Genomic DNA, 25,212 nt, shown 5'->3' with positions numbered 1-25,212 from the left:
GTAATCATCTTCAGAGCTGCACCGTTTTGTGATTTATTGTGTCTCCACACCTTACTTCTTCAGACTTTTAGTGAAATCAAGGTTTCAGTGTCGCAAACACATTTCATCATGTTTGATGACTGATTTTGTACACTGCTGTCCTGTTGCATCTTTGAGTCTAATGGAACCAGAAGCAGCTGCAGCCTGAAGTGTCAGTGCTTTGCATCTTGCTTGGTCCTCCTTGATAGCTTTCTCCAGCAGGTGAAAGCCTGTACCAACTGTTGTGTTTGGTTTTTTAACAGCCTCTTGGTTGAGCCTTGCAGTACTGCAGTCTGTCTTCTCAGGAATATGTTACTTACAGGTGTCATTCCAGGTAGAAAAATGGTTCCAGCTGATGAAGACTAGACTTGGACTTGATGTTTTCAGTGCCAGTAGCAATGACTAGACATCAGTAGCCTGCTCTCCTCTATATACTCTGTGATCACCTTTATGATCTGTGCCTTCCTCTGGAACTAACATATTTTTCAGTATGCAAATCATTAGTGATAAGATTTAACTTGAAACAAAAAATCCATAAAGCAAAGCTTTTTCAGCTCATATGATGTCACCTTTGGGAACAGTGTCTTCTTACCAGTCTGCTCAAACTGTGATGGCAACAGATTCTCTCTCTGAAAATTAGCAGTATGGGTAAAATGAAAAATGAATATGTAAAATTTTTCCTTAAATTAAAAAAAAAAAAAAAAATGAGGGATGAGCTGACCTTGAGAGGTATATTAAAATGAAACTAAATGCAGAGAACCCCAGAACTTTAGAATGCATAATCCATGACCTGCATAGAAAAGAAGACGTCGGACTTGATTCCTGACTTTAGAAACTGAGTATTAATTATTTAGAATAAACAGGAAAGAACTTAATTTTCAAGTCTGGTGATACACTGAGAACAAACCCAGTCCAATCCTCTGCCCAAACTGTTTCTTCATTTTATCCAACAACTCTTTGTGGACTTTCATTTCCCAATGTCCCGGTTCCCTCTCCCTCCCTTGCCAGAAGGTCATTTACATGCTAAGTATAAAATCAGGTTCCTTTTGGTTTATTCTTCCTTGTGGCATTTGATACAGTCACCCAGCTTGATAAGGGATGTTGCTGAAAGGCACATTGCCTGGTGATTGGGACACTCTCTTGGGAAATGGAAGTGGTGAATTCAAACCCGACAGGACTGAGGTGCGTGTAGGGTTCAGATTTCTTATAGCTTCTACAAGATCATTAGGAAATACTGTTACACAAAACATGGTTGCAGCTCCCTTCTTTAGCATTTAATAGTGAAAGTAGTTAATCAGCTTCGTGCTAATCTGTGCTCCCAATGAGTTAGGTGTGGTCTAAGTATGCTTATCAGATTTGGCCCCTCTGGGGATCTAAGAAGCCTTCTGACATTTGTGACAGATCCTTTGTACTAAGGTTCTGACCAGCTATTGTTCATCTGTTTTCTAAATCTTTTTGGTAGCCAGTTTACCAACAGCCGGTAGGTCTTGGACTCTTGGGCATGTTAACTAGGTCCAGACATCACAGCACCCCCCCAACCCCGGAGGCTCCACACGAAGACTGGATGTGCAGGAATCTGGTATTAGCTGTAGAAGAAACAAACTAGTTGATTTCTGAAGTAATGAACTGTTTTTTGCTTTGGGCATTGGAGGTACACAGAGTAGTACTTAATATTTTATAAGCGTAGATTCAGCAATTTACAAGCTTGCTTGTGTCTCAGGGTGGCGAACCATTCCCTAAATAATCTTTCAAATGTATGCTCTCTCTAGCTTCTGATTTTTTAACCTTATCTCTTGCTCCTGTAGGATAGCCCAGAGAAATTGGTCCCTGACGCCCAAAATCCCATTTTCTCCTACCCCAGGAACTCATTTTCTTATTAATTTCCAGCGAAGAGCTAAATGTCTGTGCTGAACTCTTGTCAATACTGGGCCGGCATCCTTAAGCTTTTTCTCTGTTGTGTAGCTGCACATGCTAGGAGTGACAGACCGAGCCACTTGCAACGTAGCCTTCAGGCTGATGAGGTGGCAACTAGGTACTCACCTGCTTGGTCTGGGACACACCAAGTGTGAGTGGATGTCTGTGCTGGGACACCGGGAAACCTTCCCAGAGGAGGTGGCTGCTTGACCCCAGCAGCTCCTTCGGAGTTCTGCGGAGCGTGAGAGCCATCTGGTGCCTGACATCTGGAAACGGAGCTAGCCTAGCCAAGTCCTCACCAACACACTGCCATTAGCTGTAAACTGCTCTGGAAAGCACTGACAGGATCTGTCAATGAGTCATTTTACACGATAACCGGTGTGTGCACACTTGTATCTGTGATTATTTCTCTGTATGCATAATTATTTCTTGTGGAAAGACGTTGGTGTGCAGAATTCTGTAGGTGCACTGCAAGTTTGTGCTTGATTGTGTTTTAAGTACTTGGCTGTAGCTCATTGAATGTGCAGGCAGTGAGGTGAACATGCTGACAGGAAGTGTCTGTGTAAAGAGGCTAGTAAAAATTATTTGGTATCTTTCCCTAGAAAAAAGAAAAATCTTTAAATGAGTGATAATGTTGAAAACTAATTCCACACTGGAAACTATAAAATAGCTTCAAAATAACAATCATTCTATCTTGGCAATGCAAGACAAATAGCAGATCTGTAATTAATTAAAATAAAACAGAGGACAGGAAATTCCATGGAGACAATTAGATCTTGCGACTTGCTAAATTTTAGAAAATCTGGGAGTTGCTACTAAAAAAGGAATACATTGTTTCAGCACTTGCTGTTCTCTACTTATCCATCTGCACTACCATGGCTATAACCCTCAATACAGATTAAAATGCATGTGTTCAAGAGAGCTAATAATTCTGCTCACAGATTATAAAGATAAATTTATTAATATCTGTAGTAAATGAAGACCTACAGATAAAGGAGCATGGAAAATTCTGAGGAGTAGACCAGTATAGAGTTTGGACGTTGGCCCATAAATGAGGCATAAGACCAGAGGTTGAATAATGAAAAGAAAACAAGTATTGGAATGCTGAACTGACAATACATGCTGCACTGAATGAGATGTGTGTAGAATAGTATGTGATCATCTCATAACTTGAAACATAGGAAGTGGAATTAATGGACAACCTTAATTGTGGCACTTCCAACCATCTCTGTACCTGCAAAGAATCATCAAAAGAAGCAGCCTGGATAGACATGGATTAACCGCTCAAATATTACCCAGCTTTTTGCGTAGTTTTTACACCAGATACCAACTCTGCTGGCCTAGCTTCAGCTACCGACATGTGAGGTGGTAAGCCAGCCGTCATCTTGAGATCAGAAACCAACATGAATCCACAATTTCACATCAGGTTGCATAGCCAAGGCAAGTCCTGTAATCCTCAGACGGTGGAATATTTGGAACTTTATTTACTTCTGGAAGAATTTCTGTGCTTGAAGAGTAAATCACTGATACCTGCAATAGGAAAAATGCAACAAAATATCTGTTGTGTCACTAGAGCATGAAGAAACATAATTTCATTGTGCTGAGAGGGACTGGAGAGCAAGGACTCACAAGTACCAACTTGTTGCTCCATAGATTTGTAACTGCTAACTTGTCACATATTTAATTTTTGTGGTGTCAAGGTGGAGAATTTAACCCACCATTTTCTTCCTACTCACAGTTTGGGTGGCAGAGAATGAAGATACATAGTAACCTCTTTCCACACTTGTGTGTGCATAGATACTACAAGTGCAAGGTGGTTGCATCACAATGATGAAATACTTTACAATTCTAGGCATTGTGTGGCCAGCTGTTTTGACATGCAATGGCAATTACCTTGGCATCTGTGTTTAGCAAAGGTGGATCTGTCCTAATAAGCAATGTAACAATTGAGCTGAGATTAATTTTTTTCCTTCGTGTTTTGGATAGTCACAGAAATTATTTTGGCAGCTTCCGTGCTGTTTACATACTTTCTCCCCAGATTCGGAGTAAACAAGTTGATTATTTATCTGATTACAAAAAGGCGAAACCTACTATGTCTCTGTCTTCCCTGAATACAACCAAATGCTTCTCAGAGAGGAACTATAGAATATCGCTAAGAAGACATTCAGTTATGTTTGTGCGGTTCTCCCTCACTCCATCTGCGTTGCCAGTCCCGGATCCTTGCAGGCTGCCATCTTGTGCAGTTCACATTTCTGTACCTCCCTCTGTGTCAGGCATTTCCCTTTAACACCAGATTTGTAAGTACACCTAATTCCCTCCTACAGATTTTACAACCAAGTCCAAAGCTACTGCTTGCCTATGCACATAGCCTGATGGTGATTATTACTCATCTCAGAAATACTGAAAATGCCTTCAGTCTTGGGGGTGGTGGTGGGGATTTTATCTGTGTTATCATGCTGATTTGGTGTGTATTATGGGGATATGCATATTGGTGATTACTCATATATTGCATGCTTTAAAATGTTTTTTGCTATGGTGAGGTTTTATTTTTTGATGTAAAAAGAGAAGAAAAATACTACAAAGAGACGAACAAAACAAGGGTAGCAATTAATGTGTTTGGTTTTTTTAAAAAGGAAGATGAAAAACACATCATCTTCCCAAGTAATAGCAATTGAAAATCAGAATTCAGCAGACCACGCTAATCTTAACTTAGTATTTCTTGCCTAGATTCTAATGTATTAATAGCTAGGAAATAGTTAATTGAAATACACTCTGCATACCAGTTCACTGTATTCACGAAAATATTTTAATAGCCCTTTATGAAGTTTACAGTGTGGTTCACTATTTTACTTGATGATGGAAAAGAGAAAATACCATAACCAAAAAATCCCAGTGTGCAGTGGAAGCCTTTTTCCATGTGGTACCAGGTCACTTTTACATTGTTGTCCTCTAACCGTCTCTTGTACAACAATCCATCATCTCTGAGTACATCATGCTCACATGTAATCATACAGGTATCAGGTAGGCGGCAAACAACAGCATCTTCTGCTAAGAGTGGGGAAAATCTTGTCTCAAACAGTTCTTTTGTTTCTTCATGGACGTGAGGTAAAAACAAAGTGGGTAAAGGTGCTTTATAGCTCAGCTTAAATACCTCTGGGATAAGATCTGGATTTATCCATTTCCTATATTTCAAATTCATACTCTCTGGAACATGAGAACCTGCCAAAACAGCTTCCTTCATAGAGCAATCCTTTTTCAAGTATTTCAGAATAAAATGGACTGCACGTTCCCGGGTCAAGAAGGCAGTGAAAGCATTTTTCTGATGAGATGGCAGACTAAAGTTCAATGCTTGGAGAAGTGGATAGATCAGTACCTGGGCACATATCTTTGGGATATCCTGTCTATTTACCAGTTGTTGGCAAACACTAGCAGTAAAAGTGCCCCCTGCACTATCCCCACAAACAATAATCCGATCAGGATCCACCCCATAGTTTTCTGCAGTCTTCAAAAAGTGTACAGTAGCAGTGAGACAGTCCAAAGGTTGGGCTGGATAGTTATGCTCAGGAGATAAATGATACCTGAAATGTACAAAAGACAGCTATTATTACAAATACATGTATTTGTAAATAGCTTGAAAGTGTCATCTTAAACGCATCCCGTGCATTTGCAAAAACTCACCAAACCCAGTATTACTTATTTAGTTTAAAGTTTTGCATGCTGAGGCAAACCGGAACAGCTTCCCCTCCCATTTCTGTCAAAATACAGACCCCATTGATCACTGAAGTTTATTCCAGCATATTTAAGAGCATGAGGTCTTGCGTAGTGTGGTCCAATCACCCACATTATTCAAAGCCACACATTTACTCAATTCCTGGTCTGAGTGCACCTGCCTGGGACCAAAATTCATGCCAGCAGGGAAATCTGCAGTTCTCTCATTTGGACTGACCTTGCATGTATGTACAGCTATGAGTCAATCCTGCTTACCCACAGGATTCAACCACGTTCTGGCTCCTGGGGGCACTGATTGTTGTATTATTATATAGTAGTACTGTGTTGTATATTATTATTACATTTAAATATAAAAAGAATAATTAAATAATATATTATAGTATAAAACACCATGCAGTAAATGTACTGTGGTGACAAAATAGCCTCCTGGAGACAATGCTTTGTTTATTTTGTTAACTAGAACAAGTGAATTACAGAGGAGTGATGTTAAAGTAACAATCTCTTTGTTTATTTCTTAACTAACAACTTACTTTCATATGATGCAAAGCAAGGCAGGCATAACAGTCAGATACCCAGTCAAGCTAAAATGTTGTAATTTGATTCCAATTACATGTAAGACTACTTTGAGTACTACATTTTTAACAGCCATGGCTCTTTACTCTCTGCATTCGTGATCTTAGGGCTTTCTGGAGAAGATTAAGTTTAATAAGGAAAAGATAAATACTACAAAGGTAACAGTGCACGTGTTCTCTCTTAACCTTTCACTCTTTGCTGAGGCACGTTGCTTCTACTTTTCTGGTTTTTCACTATTCTGTGAAATTAATTCAATGGATTCATAAAGTAAACATCCTAATAACCAGGGAATAAAAGGGTATCAATATCTTATTTCAGAGTCACTTTAAACATGTCATGACTTACCCAGACAAGATACGGAATATCCAATTCATTCTCAGAACCAATTCCTCCCAACTTAATAAAATTCTTTACTAATGAATTTTTTCATGGAAGAATTTGATGGAAACTAAAGTTTCTTCATACTATTAGCTATTTTTCATAAGGAAAACATCTTTAAAAGGAAGCAGTAGTCCAGGCAGTTTTAAACTTTATAAACCTGTATCAGGTATTTCTCATTGTCATCTCATGGCACATGCTTGCTCACACATATGAACAACATAAGAGTAGACAACACTAGAGCTCAGTTTCTTTTCTTATATTCAAAGAAATGTAAGTAGAGAATGGACATTGTTCAGGTGGGGGAAGCAGGGAGGGAAGCAGTGGAACTACCTAATTCTGGGAGTAACATTGGGTGGAGCTCACTTACTTACCCAACAGACACAACCACTGAATCAGATTTTCTGGCTAGGTACCGGCATATTCTTTCATAACTTCCTGAAGAACAAATGTTAATGTAATTAATACCTTAGAATACTTCAAGCAATATCATCCCTTATTTTTTTATGACATATTGCCATGATTGAGTGTGGGCCTCTTGCCTATTTAGTGAGCTACCCAAATTTTCTCTAGGATAAAAGTAATCTAGACTTTCAATCATCAGGAGACACTGTAAAGTTCATACATTTAGGGAGACTGTTGGTCTGTAAGGAAAATAAGGAATGGTTTTAAACTGAGACACAGTAGAATTAGATTGGATATAAGGAAGACTTTTTTATGATGAGCTTGGTGAGGCCCTGGCACAGGTTGCCCAGAGAAGCTGTGGCTGCCCCTGGCTCCCTGGCAGTGTTCAAGGCCAGGCTGGATGGGGCTTTGGGCAACCTGGGCTAGTGGAGGGTGTCCCTGCCCATGGCAGGGGGGTGGAACTAGATGGGCTTTAAGGTCCCTTCCAACCCAAACCATTCTATGATTATTATGCACAATTGCTTAGAGTAGTTGTAAGGGGTAAACCAGCTTGAGATCTTTGCAAAAGCTTATTATATTCTTTTAAGTAACTGTGAGTCTGAGACTGACTTAGGTAGGTCATATCATTTTGCTGTGGAAATGCTAATTATAGTACTATAGCTAAGTCTAAATGCATTTTGTATTTGAAGCAGAGATTTGACTATTTTCTGAAGAATGAATGGTGCAGCTGGTATGCCCCTTGTGAAATCAGTATATTTCTGTGTGGCTAATTCAGGCAGAAATCTAAGGCATCCAAACTGTGTTACAGTAAATTGTCTAATTATATAATTATTCCATGGTAAGGCTGTGGGCAGAAATATGCCTCTTTAATGTATTTGAAGATACATTGATTTTTCCTTCAACCTTAATTCTAAATTTACTGCATTTAGAAGATTTTTTTTACCAATATTTGCTCAGTGATGTGTTCTTGCAATTACAGAATTCTAACGCCATTTAATATGTGTGCATATTAATATGTGTGCATATTTCTACTGCCTGTAGAAACAGTATCTTTTAGAACTTTTTAAAATTACATGTTTGCAATTATCTGCTTTCTCTAATAAATTGAACTGAAAAAAAAAAAAGACAACATAACTAAAGCACATGCATCATGGACACACATTTTAAAATGGCTGTTATAGGCCACTTGAATTGCCATGAACACTGTTTATAGAAGGCCCCATAAACATGCTGCAGTTAGAGACCAAAGGGAGGAATATAGTCATTAATAACTTCTGTCAGGTTTTCAGACAAAAAAAGAATTTATTTCTTTAGCAGCACCACTTACTGTAAGGAATATATATGCCATAAAGAGTGCTATATCCTATAAAAATAATTTAGATACTAAATAAGGGCAGATTAGAAAGTTTAAAAAGTAAAAATAAACATTAAGTGCTTTCTGTCTCTCGCTCTCTCATACTAAGCTTCAGTCACTTCTTAAGTTCAGGAGAGTTTTTAAAAATATATAGTTAACAATCCTAAATAATCATATTTTCTCTTTCAGTTCCTTACTGATGCTTCCGAACATCCCACATCCTCCATGGAAGAAGACGACTCCTCTCCGTTTGCTTGCAGATGGTGCTCTTGGGGTGTAAATCCTCACTGGCACCTCATCAAAATGCAGATCCTTTATGCAGAGCTTTGAATCGCTGCATGCCGGCAGTCCACCAACAATCAGCCTTATAAGTATGTGCTCCTCAAAAATCCCCAAACTTTCTAAGTTCTTTGCCTAGGTAGATATAACAGGAAAAATGAGACGTGAGTATAGGGACTTCAAGTCTTCCCACACGTTAAAGGCCACAAGCCACCTTTTTCTATCCTATAATTAGCATAATTGTATTGGTTATTTGCTACTTTATAAGATTACCACAAATAACTCCAGTGGCTTTGTGATTTCAGTTATGAAAGCGAAAATGTACATCTTTATGATTTGAGGTACCATTATTTCTGGAAGAATGTTGTAAGACTTGTTCCATGAAATGTATTATACAAATACTTTTTAATTTGTGATCTGGATTTACCAGAAGTAACATCAGGCATTTGCTTAGGTATGGAAGTTAGGAGTCATGAGGCCTGAGGCTCCTTTTCTAATCAGTGAAGAGAAAGATGCATTTCTTGAGGACAGTTTCAATTTCAGGTGTATTAACTCATGCTCTGGAGTTGTTTGTTCATCTCCGTTGATTATAACAGATGCCTCAGTTACAGTATTTAGGGTTAGGTGAGATGAAAATGTCCCCAGCAGGACAGCATTTAGTATACTGGGAGAAAAAGACTCATGCCAGCTTGTGTGCAAGATGCTGTAACTTACTGGTCTTTGGTCATCTCCATGCCACAGGGTCAGTGAGAACAAGCTTTAAGAAAATCATTACTGCCTATAATCAATGATGAAGGTCTGCTGGCCTAAATGAAGAAATAATGAAAATGGTTCTGAGTCTTATCTCCTTCTTCATCAGTGAAATTGTTGCTTTTATGAAGATCTCACAGGTAATCATGAAATGGCTCTGCAGTCAGTTTCTTACACCTAATCAGGAAAAACAAATATTCTGAAGATAGGGGAGGTTTGTTAAATAAAACATTTTCTCATCCAAGGCCAGTCAACTGCTGATAATTAAGTTAGCCTGAAGATCACACTGGAATCCTCCTGTATTTTGAGCACATGTTGTAATGGATGCGTTTCCTGCTAGGGATATTTCCCATGCCATTAAATGGTGTCTTAACTTCCCTCTATGGACTATTATAATTCTTTCTTCTGGAATGATGATAATCATCACAAGCAACTTGTAAATTGCATTGTTCTTTTCTGAGCAACAGGCGTCTCTGTGTACACTGCTGTATCAATGGCTTATAAACTAATGGCCAGCTGTGCTTTTGTAAGTTGTTCTTTCCAATCTTATATATCTGGCCTTTATTTTAGATCTGCCCTGTCTAACTCAGAGACAATTCGAATATTGACCTTAAATAGTAATTTTGCTGTGAAAGAATGACAAAGAGGCAGAACTTTATTAGGTGCATGGTCCCAGCTATCATGTACATAGGAAGACAAATCTCATGTAGTTCAAGGGTGTTGCAACACCCAGTTCTTCACCAAGGCCTTTCTGAAACAACATAAATTCTTTCTTCCTAATAATCTAGACCAGGCTGCAATAAACAAGTTGGGTGAGAAGTAACAAAAGAAACCACCATGAGCATGGAAGGGAGAGAAAATAATTTAAAAACAAAATGGGAACCCAGAGATCTGGAGTTTTTTCATAATACTGTGTGCCACAACTGCCAGCAGTGCTTGGGGTGTTTCAAGGCCCAGTTCCTAGAGATGGATAGATATAGTTCTTGCCTTACATTTGAAAATGCATATTTTTAGGTATCATGGCAAAGAGGAAAATGAATATAAGAGCCAAGGCAATCATGGCAGAACCCACAGGGGCAATATAACCTTCCCTAAACAGCAATTTTCAAAAAATCTCATGACTCTTAAGTCAGTCTTTTTGTCAGAGTTAGGATCTTGGAATGCTTGAAGTTGGCAGAATTGCCATACCATGCTTATTTAATCTCATCTGTACTTTCCAACATCCTTGAGTTTTTACAGAACTTTCAGATGACAGATAGTAATATATATGATAAACGTGGTATCAGAGCATTCTGCCTAAATATCCTCTTTCCTTTCCTTATCTTAGGAGCTCCTGACATCACAAAGGCATCTTCAAATTCAGGGAAAATGCTGTCATGAAGGAGAATGAGGAATATGGTATGTATTCTGTTGAAAAACTTCTTGATCGATAATTACAAAATACTTCAGAATCAATAACAATACAATCAGAAAATAAAAGGTGTGACTATTCCGAGACAGATGTGATCAGTGTTAGTAGGTGAAACATATTATATAAGACAGGTTCTAAAATGTGTATATGGGTAAGAAAAAGAGGACCCAGATCCGCATGTCAGCATACCTTTTCTTGTGAAATGGGAAAAGATGGAATGTGGAAGATCATATGGGGACCAGATTTTTTAAAAATAATTATGAAATCACATACCAACTAGCAAAAGCCACTCGATTTGAGCTTCATGGACTTTAAGGCTACATTAGACAGTCTTTCTGTCAGTCACTTTGAAGTGTTACACTTTGACAGCCAAAATAATTATCGTCAAAGCTTTATATCACAGTGCAATACACACAGTCTAAGTGCAAATCTGTATGAATGAATTAAAACAAAAGCTAGGATGTCAGCTAGGAGGTTTTCTCTCATCTCTTCCATTTAGGACTGATTTCTTCATGACAGAGTACGTGGATAGATGCAGCAGGAGCATCGTATGTATGACACCTATGCTGTAGAAGGTACACATTTAACTATCGATACAGCTTTCCTAAGACATATTGCAAGTAAGGTGGAAGAAAAGAGGAAAAGACTGTTCTGTATTGCAGAAAAAAAGGGTCTTTACTGCAACATACAGTACAAACAGACACATCACTGGCACAAGAAGAGCAGCATTCATCAGAATGAGCAGGGTATGTTCATTGCACATGTGCAATGCACAAAGCATCATGCACTTTATGAGAGACCTGCGATGTCCTCGCTGTGAGGGCTACTTCTGTGAGTATAAACATAAACCTAGAAACTCACCAAAAGTACCAGCAGATGTCTAAAGGTTTTCAAAAGAAAATTAGGTATTGAATGGATTCAATGCCTAGCAAATGGCGGAATATATCTTTTGTATGGTGAAAACTATCCAGAAAAAGGAAGATGAAATTTCTGGAACATATTTTCAATGAAGACGGAATATGTACTATTGCGTAACAGCCACTTAGAAGCTGTAAAAGCAGGTTAAAAGAATAATCTGAAAGAATCTTTTCATCCAAGCAAGTATAGAAACATAGAGAACTTAGTAACATACAGTCATATTATTACATCATGGTCACATTGTTATATTGTTTATATATAGCTCCATATGAAAAGCAGCCTGAGATACGTAAGGACAGCAGACTCTTCTTTCATGCCAGACAATGCAGAAATGGGGCCTAGGCCATTGGAGAACCAGGGACAATTACTGGCTTTGGTGAATGCTGCTGTGTAAGTTCAAGCAAGCCACATAAGTCTTTAATACATTATAGTGCCCCAAATCACCTTTCAGGATGTGAGCCTTAGTTACTACGTTCATTATATATAACTAGGGGATTAGAGAATACCTTTACATGAGATGAGCTCCATACAGACATTAATGAAACCAGTCTGTGATTTTCCCGCAGGCTTTCTTTTGACGTGTTATATGCCAGACGTGACAGGGCTTAGTCTGCTTTTATGTACTCCTGTTGCCTTCTTTGGAAGCTTTTTGGGCAAAAGCTGTTTCTTTCTCTGATGGCAAAGCACACAGCACAGTGAGTCTGGCTCACAAGTACTTCAATAATAAGCGATAACAGGTCTTGCTGAACCTGCTTTGGCCAGGTTAGATTAGATGACCTCTGGAGGTGCCTTCCAACCTGCATGATTCTACAGTATTTCACTAAGACACAGTAATTCAGTCACTGCAGAAATAAGTACAGAATCATGGGTAAGAAGATTACTGCAGATAGATAGTTCAAAATTTAAGAAATTACCTTAAATATATCAAAGTGCATTGAGATACAGAAGGTTTGGTTGTTCTTATTCATGTAAATGATATCCATAGCCCTCCTGTCATTCACAGGTTCAATCATTCCATTATAGAAGGCAATCAAATTACAATTGTGGCATAAGAATGCATATCTCAGTATTTAAAAGAACTCACCTCATACTGACTGCTTTTATATACAGTAATAGAATACCAGATCAAACTTTGGCCTTTATCTTTAAATCTGTGTAACTGTGTGGTTCCCATTACACATAGTTGCAATATTTAGATGCGTATCTTCATAGTTCTACTCAAATTTTTCCTTTCCTGAAAATCACAACATCACAGAGCATGATAAACTCACCAGAATTTCCATCAGAGTATATATGCAATGATAGAAGCGGAGCTTTGCTGGCTGGTCAACATCAGGAGGAATCTCTGCCTTGAAGGAATTATGATAAGTGGCAATTAAAACCAGTAATACAAAAGCAACTAGAATTCCTGCTATTAAAGCCAGAGCATAAAAGGATTCCATTTTTCTTTGGTGGGAATACTTTATTAGAGAACTGTTTGATACAATTCAGTCAATATTTATATCCTCCAGACTGACTCCATGGAGAAGTAATTTGCATACCAAAATTGCTCCACCCTCCTCCTGCAGATAAGGCTGCCAGATGCTAGAAGCAGACAAACATCCGGCTATTACAACTTTATTTAGCATGGTCAGAGTTAATACATGGAAGACTCACATCCAGGAAATGGCAATGTTTCATATATTCCAAAATTGCAGATGAACTTTATTTTTTATCTGGTGTAACTGAATTCTACTTTATGGGCCTGAAAAGCTATGTGTGTGATTTTTGCAAGTGTACTAGTTAGTGTAATGAAAGATACTACCTCTCTTTCAGAACCCATGGAAGACTGGCAATGCTGAACTCCAGTCTCCATGTTCAGGAACTGTAATGGTTCTGCTCTTGGCATAGGTCTGAAGTATGATTCTAAGGCTTTTTGCTTAGTCTTGGTCTTTTTTCCCCCTGCTATACTGCTGAGGGAGACAGCTGGCTAGAACTTAGAACAGACATTCTGAAGTACATCGAAAGGAATTTTACTTTTAGAGATTCATTCAGAGCTGTCAGTTATTTGGAAGCTCCCTACCTGAGTGTGCAGCAAGGGTCTCTCGGCTCACCAATGGCCCAGTGAGATCAGAGGGAAACTTCCCCTTCATTTGAGAACTTTGGCCCTAACGCTCTATTCTGATTCATTCTAAAGAAAGGATTCTGATGTCTTTACAACTTCATAGTTTGCTGGGTTTTGCCAAAACAACTCTACATTATCCTTTGTTGTAATTAGGCTGTGATTAGACCATATGGCTAGCCAAATGTTTGTACCAATAGAGGTGATAATAGTGAAGGAACGAGTGACTGGGTGCAACTCCATGTATTTCTGTCCACCACATGACTGGACAAAACTTATTTGGGTAAAAGTAAAAAGCAAACAAACATCAGCTCAGCTTGACATAATCTGTACAACCTATGCTTATCCCCTGAAGACTCTGAAATAGTTCATCTCCACTAATCTCACAGATATTCCATTTTAAAACCCTTATAAAAGCTAGTAATTGTGGTCGTAGGATAGAAATACTCCTTTTTATGAGCCATAAGAGTCTGCATTTGGCTAATAAACCTGTAGTGGTATTTCCTCAGAAAGTGGGATCTTGACTAAAAAAAGGTGAGTCCTTCTAGCTTTTCTTATACCCTTAAAAGAAGCAGATTAAATATATCTGCTTAGAAAAATGCCGTTTATGCAAAATATGCATTACAGGAAAGAGGAGAAACTTTAATGTGAATTAGTCAATAGGGTAAACAAATATTTAGCTGTGTGGAATGACAACATGAGTCATAAGAGATAAAGTACCGGATGATAAGAGTGACCAGACTTAAGAGAATAGTTCTAATCGTTAACCTCAGTGGAAGTCAGCAAGTATAACTGAATTCTGTGGTTTAAATTTTAAATAGGTAAATAAATAAGTGGTAAGGGTAAGAAAGCCATGAAATCCATGCAAGTTATAATATGGAACTTTCGGCTTAACTCAGCAAGCCTGGAACTTGTGATCATAGTAGGCATCTTTCCAATACTGACTCAAATTATTTGACTAAGCTGTGGAATAATTCATCTCTTCCATCACTGTGAGGTGCAGGACGCTTAACTGAGCCCCTCCCAACTTCTTACTCCATCCAGACCTGTGGGGGTACACTAACTTGAATGATTTTTTTTTTTTTTTTTAAAGCCAACATAAATTAAAGCAAAAATTCAGACTACTTTTGTATTCTGAGAACAAATATCTAGTTTGGGGTTTAATGAATTTTACTAGTCCATCCTAAAATTAATAGGTTTTAAGTTCTGAATGTCCCCATATAAACATACTTTTAAATATGACGAGTGAAACTTCAAAAACATTTCTTCTTTATTAATTCTCTTTGTGGTGGATATTATCATCTGAGGAGATCATGGAATATCCAGATTTCCCCTCATAAAATCTGGATGTCAAAATACCAATTACGTTCTGCCAAATCACTTTGGAGCTGCCAATAGACATGTTTTTTTCAGATGATATCAAGACTTTCAGACCAGCAACCAAGTATATAATGAGAGATTGGAGGGGAGGTGGGAGTCCGATGAAGGGGGGGTCTTGGACTTTGGGATGGGTTGGTTTAGGGGATTTTTTTTTTATCAAATCATGTTGGACAAAATTTAATTGGAGGGCAGAGATGAGTGTTCTGAAAAGGCAGAATTAATTATTTTACAGGTCAGATTCTAGGAAACATCTGGATTTATGCATGCTACTGTTATAACGGATCTTTCTTCCTCCAGAGAATCAGCTGATCCTCACTGCTCTGTGCCATTGTGCATATCAGGAAAGATAAAATAATTTCTAAAAAGGCAGCAGTCCCCATAAATGAGTTAAACGGATCAGTTGGCCTTTGGAAGCCCTGTGTTGTTTACCCCATGTATCATTTCCCCCAATGTCCTCCTCCAGAACTGCTCTTCCCTTAAAAAGATTAGTGATTCCAATTTGTAGGGGTAGTAACAGTGATTCAGCAAGAATGAGCACATAGACTTTTGCTGACAGTGGGTGAAGCTCTGGAAATATCCAGATAAATTATTAAAAATCCAAACCTTATCCTTGCTCAGACCATCATCAAAAATGCTGTGGGTTCTATTTGAATGAATAACCCAGCATCCCTCTGTGCCTTCTCTTAGTTCAACCGAATCTCTCCAGAGACCTTATTTCCCCATCATCGATTTATAATGTGATCTTATTCCCCCACATCAATTTATACACCTGAAGCTGATCCATCCTAGCCTTCCAACCAAAAAAATTTGCCTTTGACAACCACATTCTCTTCCTAACTTTCCTCCTCTTTTTGGCTTCCTTTCTAGAATTGTCAATTTTGAAGAAGCTTATGACAGTTAGAGGACTTGAATTATTTCAAGTATGTACTAGAGAACCACTAGCTGTGAAAAGAAATTATAGCTGCATGTAATGAATTCTTTTTAAAAGACATTGTTAGAAAGGATTCAGGGAACATTTTATCTAGAGATTTTTTCCTAAGCTAGTTTACAAGCTTCCAGTGCAAACTTATTACAAGCATTAGCCTACTGTTCTGTTTTTGTCAAAATCCATATCACACGTTGGTTTAGTAGGATTTCAGTTCAGACTTTCAAAACAATAAGATTCTCTAATTTTGAGAGCTTATGGACTTAATTCTTCTGCCTCCTTAGTTCCTTATGTGTCTTGGAAGTTCTGTTGGGACTGAGAAATTAGTCAGAAGGAATGGTAAATATTGACTGGTGTAAAAGTGAGGTAAATGTACTAAAGAGAACATAAAGATGAGTTGATCAGTTTAACAAAATCTAGTCACTCTGTTCCTGCTTACATTTCGTACTTTTTCACTGTTCTCCCAATATGAAGACGCAGGCTAAAAGATTGAGACAGATTTGGCTTCTAATTAAAGATAGGTGAGAAAAAAGAAGGGCCGTTAGTACAATTGACAAAATCTAACATGTACTAAAATGACTAAGCAATTGACAGAAATACCATATTCTTGATGTTGCACCCCTTTGTCCGAATTCCAGGTAGTACCTACGTACACTTTGAAAACGCTGTCCTTCTGCTTATAAAAACAATTATATTTTTACACATATTCAGTCTAGAAAGGGATGTCATCTAGAATTACGAATTACTCAGTGAGGCGTTTGTTATATCTTTGTTCATGATACTGATTTGTTGTGAGACCCTGGGAAAGCAGTAAGACATCCAAATGCAGCTTTTCGCACAAGGCTGGACACAGACTGTTTTCTGTCAAGGCTGGAAGTTAAACAGAAACCTGGTCCCTTTGAGCTTAGTCCATGGCAAAACTCCACTTACAAGGCAACAGTATCAGACTTTTAATACTTAATAGCATATAGAAGGACAGTGTGAAATCATAGAACCACTGGGACACATTTCAAATGGAAAATGTGAACTCAAGGGAAGAATGAAATCAAGAAGCACAAAAATTTAGCTCTTGATTTATCCAAATCTGACAGCAGTGCTTCACGTAACAAAAAACAGATCAGCTTGGCAAAAGGTTTTCATTTTTTAAAGGAGGTTTAGTTTTAATCTGTGATCGTGATAGATTGTCCATGGTCAAGAACAGCACTGATGTAAAAAACTGGTATTACTTGACACCCTAGTAACACAGACTTTCCATTGTGTAACAGTGCTATTCTGTGTTCCACATCTGCTTTCCAATGTACTGTATATATTTGGGTGGGTTTTTTTAAGTTGAAAACACAGAATTGTTAGCCCAAATGGCTTTCAGACATGCCTTGAGCATGATTTTAATTTCCAGCTCCTTTTCCTTTCAAAAGTTCTTGCAGTTTAGCAACTTCATTTGCACGAACAGACTTTTGAGCTTGCTAGGAACTTGGCTGCAAAGGCCCTATGAACAAATTTAGAGTTCTGCCAATATATATATAGGTGCAACATCAAGATCAAATCATTCAGACACTCTACCTGAGCCTCTTCATAGATCCACGTAACACTGTTCTGCAAAAATGGACCTTAGTTATGCAAGAGTATAGAGAGTGTATCAACTTGTTTTGGAAGTAAAAGTTGCTTTTTCACTGCTGTTTATTTGTTCAAGACAGGGCAAGTAAGAAAAAGTAGGTTTCTATGGCTGTCATTGAGAGTATATCTACACTAACTACAATCCAAAAGCTGGGTTTCAGCTACTACAGGCCTTCCTAACCTACCTGTACATTAGCTAGCCTAAATATGAACAGTAGGTTTAGTTTTAAGCTGGACTATTACAGTTAGGCACCATTGTGGTTACATATTCGGAAAGCATAAACACATCTTTTGAGCTATGCTTCCAGGAATGGGTAATTCAGGCATGATCTACATTTAAACCTATTAATTCAGAATCAATTCATAAAACTGTATTACAGCCATCTTCCTTTACACTTCTGTTAAGAAGTACAAACCCAGAAATTTAAACAGACAAGTGGAAGCCATAACTGAATGAGTTACCACTGAGATGAATTACATGGCTACCTTCTTGGTCTTGTTGCAAACTGGAATAAAATATAGTCTAAAGTGACATGAAAATGGCTTAAACCAAATTGTTGGGGTTTTCTTTTGCAGTTTATACGTTGCTATGAATGTCTGTATAGGAAACAAATAGTTCAATTTGCAACTGTCAACTATCTGTGCAAGTAGCTGTGCAACTATCCAAAATGCAAAATTAATTCTGCAACTAAGTGATAGCATTAGCAACTGATGCAATTTTACAAAATTAACAGGACTGCCTAGTGAACACTCCGGTTCACTGAGTAAGGACTTCTGAGTAGAAACATGGAAGGATTCACTTTGGGACAGCTTTTAACTTATGATTAGGAACAACTGCTGTGATGTGACGGATCCTTGTTACCATCAACAAAGGTATGTACTAAGTGTCTGTTTGCACCTATAGACATTTAGTGAAAGCAGTTGGGATAATCAAATCTACGTGAAGGTTTAGGAGTTTAGGAGGTTTCACTAACAGAGATGAATTTTTGAACAAAAGCACATGTTGGTTTTGTAAAGGTGACAGTTTGGAAAAAGGCCTCTTGCCAAAAAAGAGCACAATGGTTACTATATGACAATCAGATGAAATCCCATAATACTACCTTTTTGCCACTTTTCAGAGTGGAACTGCAATTAAATGGGACAAACCTCAGCTGTTCTCAGTGTTCTATATAGTATGTATAGAATTTAAAGCTATTTGACTTTTTGGTTGAATTAGGTGAATTTTAAAATAATTTGCATATATTTTTCACCATATTTATTACAGGCAAGATGCAGTTACTTCAGTTTTACTTTAAGTCTGCTTTTGCTTCTTGCTTTTGTACATTTGTACAATGTGGTAACTACTGGTTTTCACTACTTCAAGGTAAATCTAAAGTAAAGTAGTAAAGAAGTACAATAGTTCATACTTTCATGGAATTTGAAGAGCAGGTTAGGAAAATTTTAAATATCTAGAACTGTCTTTTTACTCCCACTCCAAATTTGGTAGCAACTTGGCACATAGATCAATAAACTGAAATCATAATGAATTAAAAAAAAGCCACTTCCAATACATTTTAGAATATTATTCAAGCTGGAAACAGATACATGAAATCAATATTCACAAGATTATTCCATTCCCACTGGCTTCAAAGGACCTGCAAATGTTTTAAATTAATAATGAATTTTGGTTTTAATCTGAACAGGTTAACTGTGTAATGTTGCTGACTTTTCTATTTTAAATGTGGTGATTTATGCATAAAGAGACTGAACTCAGGAGTCAAAAAATCAAATTTGATGAACTTCATATACTTTCATTTTTAACACTGGTCCCTATTTCCATACCAGAAGGTTGTTATATTTGTTTCCAGTCCAGACACTGAGTCATTCTTGTTTAAACCAGACACTAGGCCCTCTGTGTAATTCCTCTCTCCCCTTCAGAGTTTTTGGACTGAGAGGAAAATTGTAATGCCAGGTGCCTCCCTGAGCTCCATTTCTAAAGGTATTACTATAAAAACACACAGAGGTGCTAAATGCTGCCAAGTGGCAATGGAAATTCTCTGAGCTCTGGTTATTTCAGATGCAGCTAAGTTAGGGAATACCACCTGAATCTGACAGTCTGCACAGACGTACATTTCTAGTTAGAATGCTGCTGCTGCTTCTCTCCAAGAACCTCTCTCCTGACACTTTGCGATGATGCAGTGATAGTCATATGGCTTATTTCATATGAGGTAACCTGGCATTTAAAGGTAAGAACTCTGCAAGTTTCTTTCTACGTTTTACTTTCTTTTTTTTCTGAAAACTTTTGTGGAACTTTTAACAGAGCTGAAAGTCAAGGATTTAGATATTGTTCGTGTTAAACACACTATGTGTGATAAAGGTTTTAGATGTGAGTGGCACCAGAATCTCGGTTGCTCTTCTATTTGCAAACAAATAACCCCTGAACATTCTGTTACCATATGGCCTCTTTGAACAATGCCTGTTTTCGAAAACAGGTGTTTGATTCTAAAGCATAAAATTGAATTTATTTTCAAAGAGATTCGGCTTCCTAACTCACTTCTATTGGTTGTGTAATATAACTTGGCTACCTGTGTGTAGATGCTTAGACTCATACACTTTCATTGCAGTGGTGCTTTAGTAACTATAGTTGTAAAGAAGTTTGAGACTCTTTCAAATTTGTCATTTTTCAGTAATTCTAGTTGTTACCACTAGATGGCTTCCCAGGATAGTGGATATAGATCCAGACCTCCTGAATTAACATGTGGGACTGGATTCATTTTGGCACATTCTTAATAATACATACAGTCATAAAAACGAAGTTCTTTCCAGCTCAACTATGAAGACAGCAACGTGAGGCTTGACATCCTTGAGCCTCTTTTGACACTCTCAAAGCTTTGCATAGTAGCATGTTTCTGATTGCTGACACAACTACTAACTGCACAGATGGCTCTCAGTTCAAACGTGCATTTAGATCCCCCTCAGAAATGCTTAATCAGTACAACTGAAAACATAACTTACCTGCCTAATGCTTAACAGTGCAAACAACCAAGTTGGAGGACCTAGTTGCAATCCACTTTGCCCTTTCTCCTATTACAACATAGTTTAAAGCGCTGCGGAGACCTTCTCGTGTTGCAACTATGCCCTCATAACTGGACAAAAACGTCTTGGAAAAGGGGAGAAAAAACCAACACCCATTGTTGTGAGAAAGTGAGTCTCCCTCCTTCATTCAGAGCCTGCCTTTTTATTGCCCCGCTACTAAATCAGAAGTTTTCAGCAATGCAAACACCTTCCAGCTTGGAAAATCCATGAGTTGTCGTGTTGTCCACAAAAACATTGGTCCAACAGTAATAGATTTTGATGATTATCAGGCTAGGCTGGATTCAGCCTGGCAATCTAGGGCTGAAAGAAGTTTTCCCGTCCACACCAGCTTATCTTGGGCAAGCAGTTCTCTCTGTAAGGCAGAGATGGCTCCCTTGAACTCAGCCTTAACCCTGACTGTTCCTGGAACTGCTTTTTTCCTGGGCTCCAGTCAGACCACAGCACCTTCTTTCTGGTGTGGGTAGGTTAGGGAGGAGGCAGGGGTTGCCTGGCTTGGTTCCAGCGTACTTCAGTTCCAGCAGCAAGCCCGACGTGGCATGCAACGAGCCCGACGTGGCATGCAACAAGCCCGACGTGGCATGCAGCAAGCCCTAGCTTGCAGGCTGCAGCTCAGCAGCGAGCAGTACGCCTCAGCCTGCCTGCATGTGTGAGTTTATGTGCGGTGGCTCCGAGATAGCTCTGGGGGAGGGGAGAGCAAAGCCAGCCACTCACAGAAACAGTAGTGAAATCTCCCCAACACTTTAACTGTCAATCAGGCTTAATGGGGTATAAAAACTCCCCAGCGCCGCGGCTGTGATAGGCAGAGAGAGCAATAGGGAGAAATGAGTAAGAGCCAGAGCTGAAATAGTGTACGGCATAATTCCTGCTCTGTGATCACAGATCCTCCAAGTGAAAAAAAACAGGAGAGGGGGCAGAGAGAGGCGGTTATCAGCTCAACCTTTGCAACAAGCTCAGGACAGAACGCCTATAAGATATTTATAGATATTAAAACAAAAACAACAACCTTACCCTGAATACAGCCTTTCTTAAAAAGAAGGTCCTGGCAATTCTGTCTTATTTAAGCAATTTCCTGAGTCTAAGAATAGAAATGAGCTGCCTGGAAGGCACTGCAGGCTGAAATTTGGAGACATAGCCTGCTTTATTTTATTTTTCCAAATATAAAAGCCTTCCATTTGGATGCTGGATTTTTATGTCGGTCTTTGAAGCGGAGGGATGTATGGCTACTTTTAATTTTACTTTTTTCTCTCTCTTTTAATTAAAAAAAAAAAAACCAACTGTCTTCCAGTTAAAAAGCAAGGAAACTGTTTTACCTGCATGTGACAATCCCAGAGGACACCGATCAAGAAACAGGGGAGTGACTTGGTCTTCTGCACTACTTTACTCCTACCCCAATTTTTTTAGGGGAGAGAAGGATTTTTCCAGTCCAAGAATCTCTTGCCCCCAAGTTTTGGAAGGGGGCTGAAGACTTGTCACCCATCTGGGGGTGCATGAAGGGTATTGGTTTTCTTTCTCTGTTAACTTGGTTTTGTGAAGGGTTGGAAGAGAATTTTGCCTTCCTGACTTGCCTGGAACAAGAGGATGATTTGGAAATGGCTGGGCGCGTTGCTGCTTTTCCCCGTACGGATGGTTTATTTGGTGGTGAAAGCTGCCGTGTGCATGGTGCTGCCGCCCAAGCTCCGAGACCTGTCCGGGGAGAACGTGCTCATCACCGGAGGGGGCAGAGGCATCGGTCGCCATCTGGCCAGGGAGTTTGCCAAGCGAGGAGCCAGAAAGGTGAGCACCAGCGTGAAGGGCAAGGGGAGGAAGCTCCCACCTGCTGCTCTACTGGGGAGTCCTCCGACTCGGAGGCTTTTAAAGCCTTTTCCCTCACCTCTGGGTGGGATTGATGGTATCACTTTGTAAAGGTGAGAGGGGAGAAGGGGCACTGATTTTGCAAAGCCCTGGCATGCTGAGCCATTACGTTGACTTACATTTCGGAAGTTGCCCACTCCTCCTTCCCTGCATCCTGTCTCTCCCCATCTCATCTAAGAAAATGTGAAGATGAGAAAGGGGACCCCTCACGAATTCTCCTCTGCTGACAAAGGAGAGGTTTTTGCTCCAGCCCAGGTTTCCTGTGGCAGTGAGAGGAGAGCTGTGTGATTCCCATGCACGAAGCCAGTGCTCACTTCTGTTTACTGGGCTGCTTCCTGGCAGTCCTGCCTGCCGGGACCGTGTACAAACAGCGAGGGGGGCAGCTGCCGGCTGGCGCCAGCCTTTTGGGCTGAGCACACCTCCAGTTCTTCTCAGGCACAGCCAGGCTGCCGCTGCCACGCATGTCACCCCAAAGGAGAGGGGCTTCACTCGGAAGGGGGCAAACGGGGTGTGCAGGAGGGCTCTGGCTCTTGTTCCCAGTAACGCGTGCTCTTGGGAAAGTGGGGAGAAGGGTGCAGTTTCACCTCGATGGTTTTCCATTTGTGAAATTCATTTCTTGTGCTTTCTGAAGTCCCTTCCATGTATTTTGCTTTTTGCCAGCCCAGAGCTGTTTCAAAGGTAAGATGAATGAGAACCCAGCAAGGAAGAAAAGCACAACATGAGTAGGAGCTGTGAGACTCTTTGCACGTCTGCTTTAGGAAAGAGGGAAAGGGAGAGAGGCAGAGAGACTGCTCTGTCTGCACAACAGCCTAGAAATGCCAGTGTAGCTGGTGTTTCCATTCTCTCTAGCTAGGAACTGGTGGTTTACCTTGAAACTTTGTGTTTTCATAAGTACAGGTGTCTCTATATGTGTGAATGAATCAGGAATACAAAAAACCACACACCCACCCTGAAATAAGGCTCAAGATTTAAAGTTTCATTCCCCTTCTTTATGGGTAATGAAAGAGAGGAATTGTGAAATTAGACAGCTGCATAAATACTTCTCCGTATGAGAGTAAATAGAGATTAAGAGGAAGAAAAATACAGAATGAGAGTATATTTAAAGAAAAATTTGCATTTAGTTTGGGATAGTGTTTTGTCACTTTCTTACACATGAACTACAGTTTTCTATGTGTGGTATAGAGCTATTTTGGCATACAACTTTGAGGTGTAAAATATGTCAGCATTGAACTTTGATGTTTGTATATGCTTGTGTTTAAACATCATGTTGAGATTTACAAATTCTTGGAGACAGAGCAAACAAGTTGACTGACCTTTAGACCCAAGCAATTTGCTGAAAGTGTATTTATATTATCTGTTAGAACACCATGCTTCATTATTTATTTATTTAGTCCGCCTGGTTGCTATGCTAAGCTCTGGTATTAAAGTACCACCATTTCTACAGCTAATTCAAGAGCTGCTTAGCTGCAGTTCAGCTAGAAGCTGAACAATGGCAGTCAGCACTAATGAGCCAGGTGACATGGGCCTAAAGGGGAGGGGAGCTGCTTAAGCTATAGAGCTGAGGATGAAATTACTGTAAACAGATATAGACTGAGGTTCGTTTGTACGTCTTATCTATAAAATCGCTACATATCTTAGAAGCAAAGATAAATGAGAGTAATTGTTGGGAACCTTTGTACTTGCCTCATATGATGTTGTGAAATGTTGTGTGGTTGCTAGTTATTGCTTAGAACTTTGGGGGCTTTTGCCTTAGGAGTTTTTTTCATGTCTGTCATCAAGGTGTCTCAGTTGTTGCTTTTACTGAATTTGAATTAGATTCTCCTTTCAATTATACCACGGCTATCCAGTAAGTCAAATATGGCACTCAACAAGTTTTGATCCTCTCTGGTAGTGGCACTGCCCTTCTGCCTTTGGTAGTGGCACATTTTCCCTGCAACACTAAAGTAAGATTATTCTTTTATTCCTTAACATTTTTAATGACAATTTTACCTAGATGTGGTAGTTTCCATTCCCTTTGCTCTGACATTTCATTTCTTTCCTGCCTTCTGTGCTCAACCCTGACTTTGTGAACTTAATGCACTCTCCATGTAGAATGCAAGACCTCTGTTTGGCACACTTTTGATTCTATGCTTTGCCTTTGACAATCAAAAAGAAACAAAAAAGACTTGCAGTGTCTGGCAAGTCATCTTTCAAGAAGGCTTGTGAAAATTAACTATTCTGTTGTCTGCTACGCAGTTAACTGTTGTACAATTATATGCAAAGCTTGAATTATTGATCATAATTAATAATTTATAACAGATTCTGATTATCAGAGGGTGTAGTCACAATATTCCTAGTTTAGAAAAACACTTCCACCAAAGACGTGAAATTCTGAGGCCAAGCACAGTGTTACATAGAGGTGAACAGAAACAGTAACATATAGTTTCAGATTCTAATAGTGGGTGTGCAGTATATCTTGAAAAAGTCATCCCAGCACTTGCGCACGCAGACATAGTGGCGGAGTTTTGGAGGTAGGCGGCGATATATAACCATATTTT

General features: G+C 39.1%; 2 protein-coding genes across 6 annotated transcripts in view; one reads left to right on the top strand and one right to left on the bottom strand.

Moving 5' to 3' along the window:
* Positions 1 to 4,715: 4,715 nt before the first annotated feature.
* LOC104630519 (arylacetamide deacetylase-like 4) lies at positions 4,716 to 22,951 on the bottom strand. 3 transcript variants are annotated; one of them, XM_075773289.1, is made up of 5 exons: positions 22,795 to 22,951; positions 13,001 to 13,078; positions 8,569 to 8,785; positions 6,987 to 7,050; positions 4,716 to 5,510 (listed from the first exon to the last, which is right to left on the bottom strand). In XM_075773289.1, exons 1-5 carry the CDS (start codon positions 22,846 to 22,848, stop codon positions 4,739 to 4,741), a joined length of 1,185 nt encoding a protein of 394 aa, XP_075629404.1. In that variant the 5' UTR covers positions 22,849 to 22,951; the 3' UTR covers positions 4,716 to 4,738. The 3 variants fall into 3 exon arrangements, with proteins under 3 accessions (XP_075629404.1, XP_075629405.1, XP_075629403.1); XM_075773290.1 differs by lacking the exon at positions 22,795 to 22,951 and adding an exon at positions 20,744 to 21,395; XM_075773288.1 differs by lacking the exon at positions 22,795 to 22,951 and having other exon boundaries at positions 13,001 to 13,292.
* The window catches only part of DHRS3 (dehydrogenase/reductase 3), a 38,170-nt gene continuing 34,567 nt past the window's right edge, over positions 21,610 to 25,212 (top strand). The window contains exons 1-2 of one of the 3 annotated variants that reach the window (XM_075773292.1): positions 21,654 to 21,672; positions 22,110 to 22,597. In XM_075773292.1, coding sequence (XP_075629407.1) covers positions 22,403 to 22,597 — 195 coding nt within the window. In that variant the 5' untranslated portion in view covers positions 21,654 to 21,672; positions 22,110 to 22,402. Of the gene's footprint in view, positions 22,598 to 23,113; positions 23,354 to 25,212 lie in introns of those variants that run through there. The other 2 variants (XM_075773291.1, XM_075773295.1) reach the window with 2 other exon arrangements.

The sequence above is a fragment of the Balearica regulorum genome, chromosome 21 (genome assembly GCF_011004875.1).
Source record: "Balearica regulorum gibbericeps isolate bBalReg1 chromosome 21, bBalReg1.pri, whole genome shotgun sequence".
Taxonomy (NCBI): Eukaryota; Metazoa; Chordata; class Aves; order Gruiformes; family Gruidae; genus Balearica; species Balearica regulorum.
Note: the sequence above shows the minus strand (reverse complement) of the source record. Positions and strands in the feature narration are given on the sequence as shown.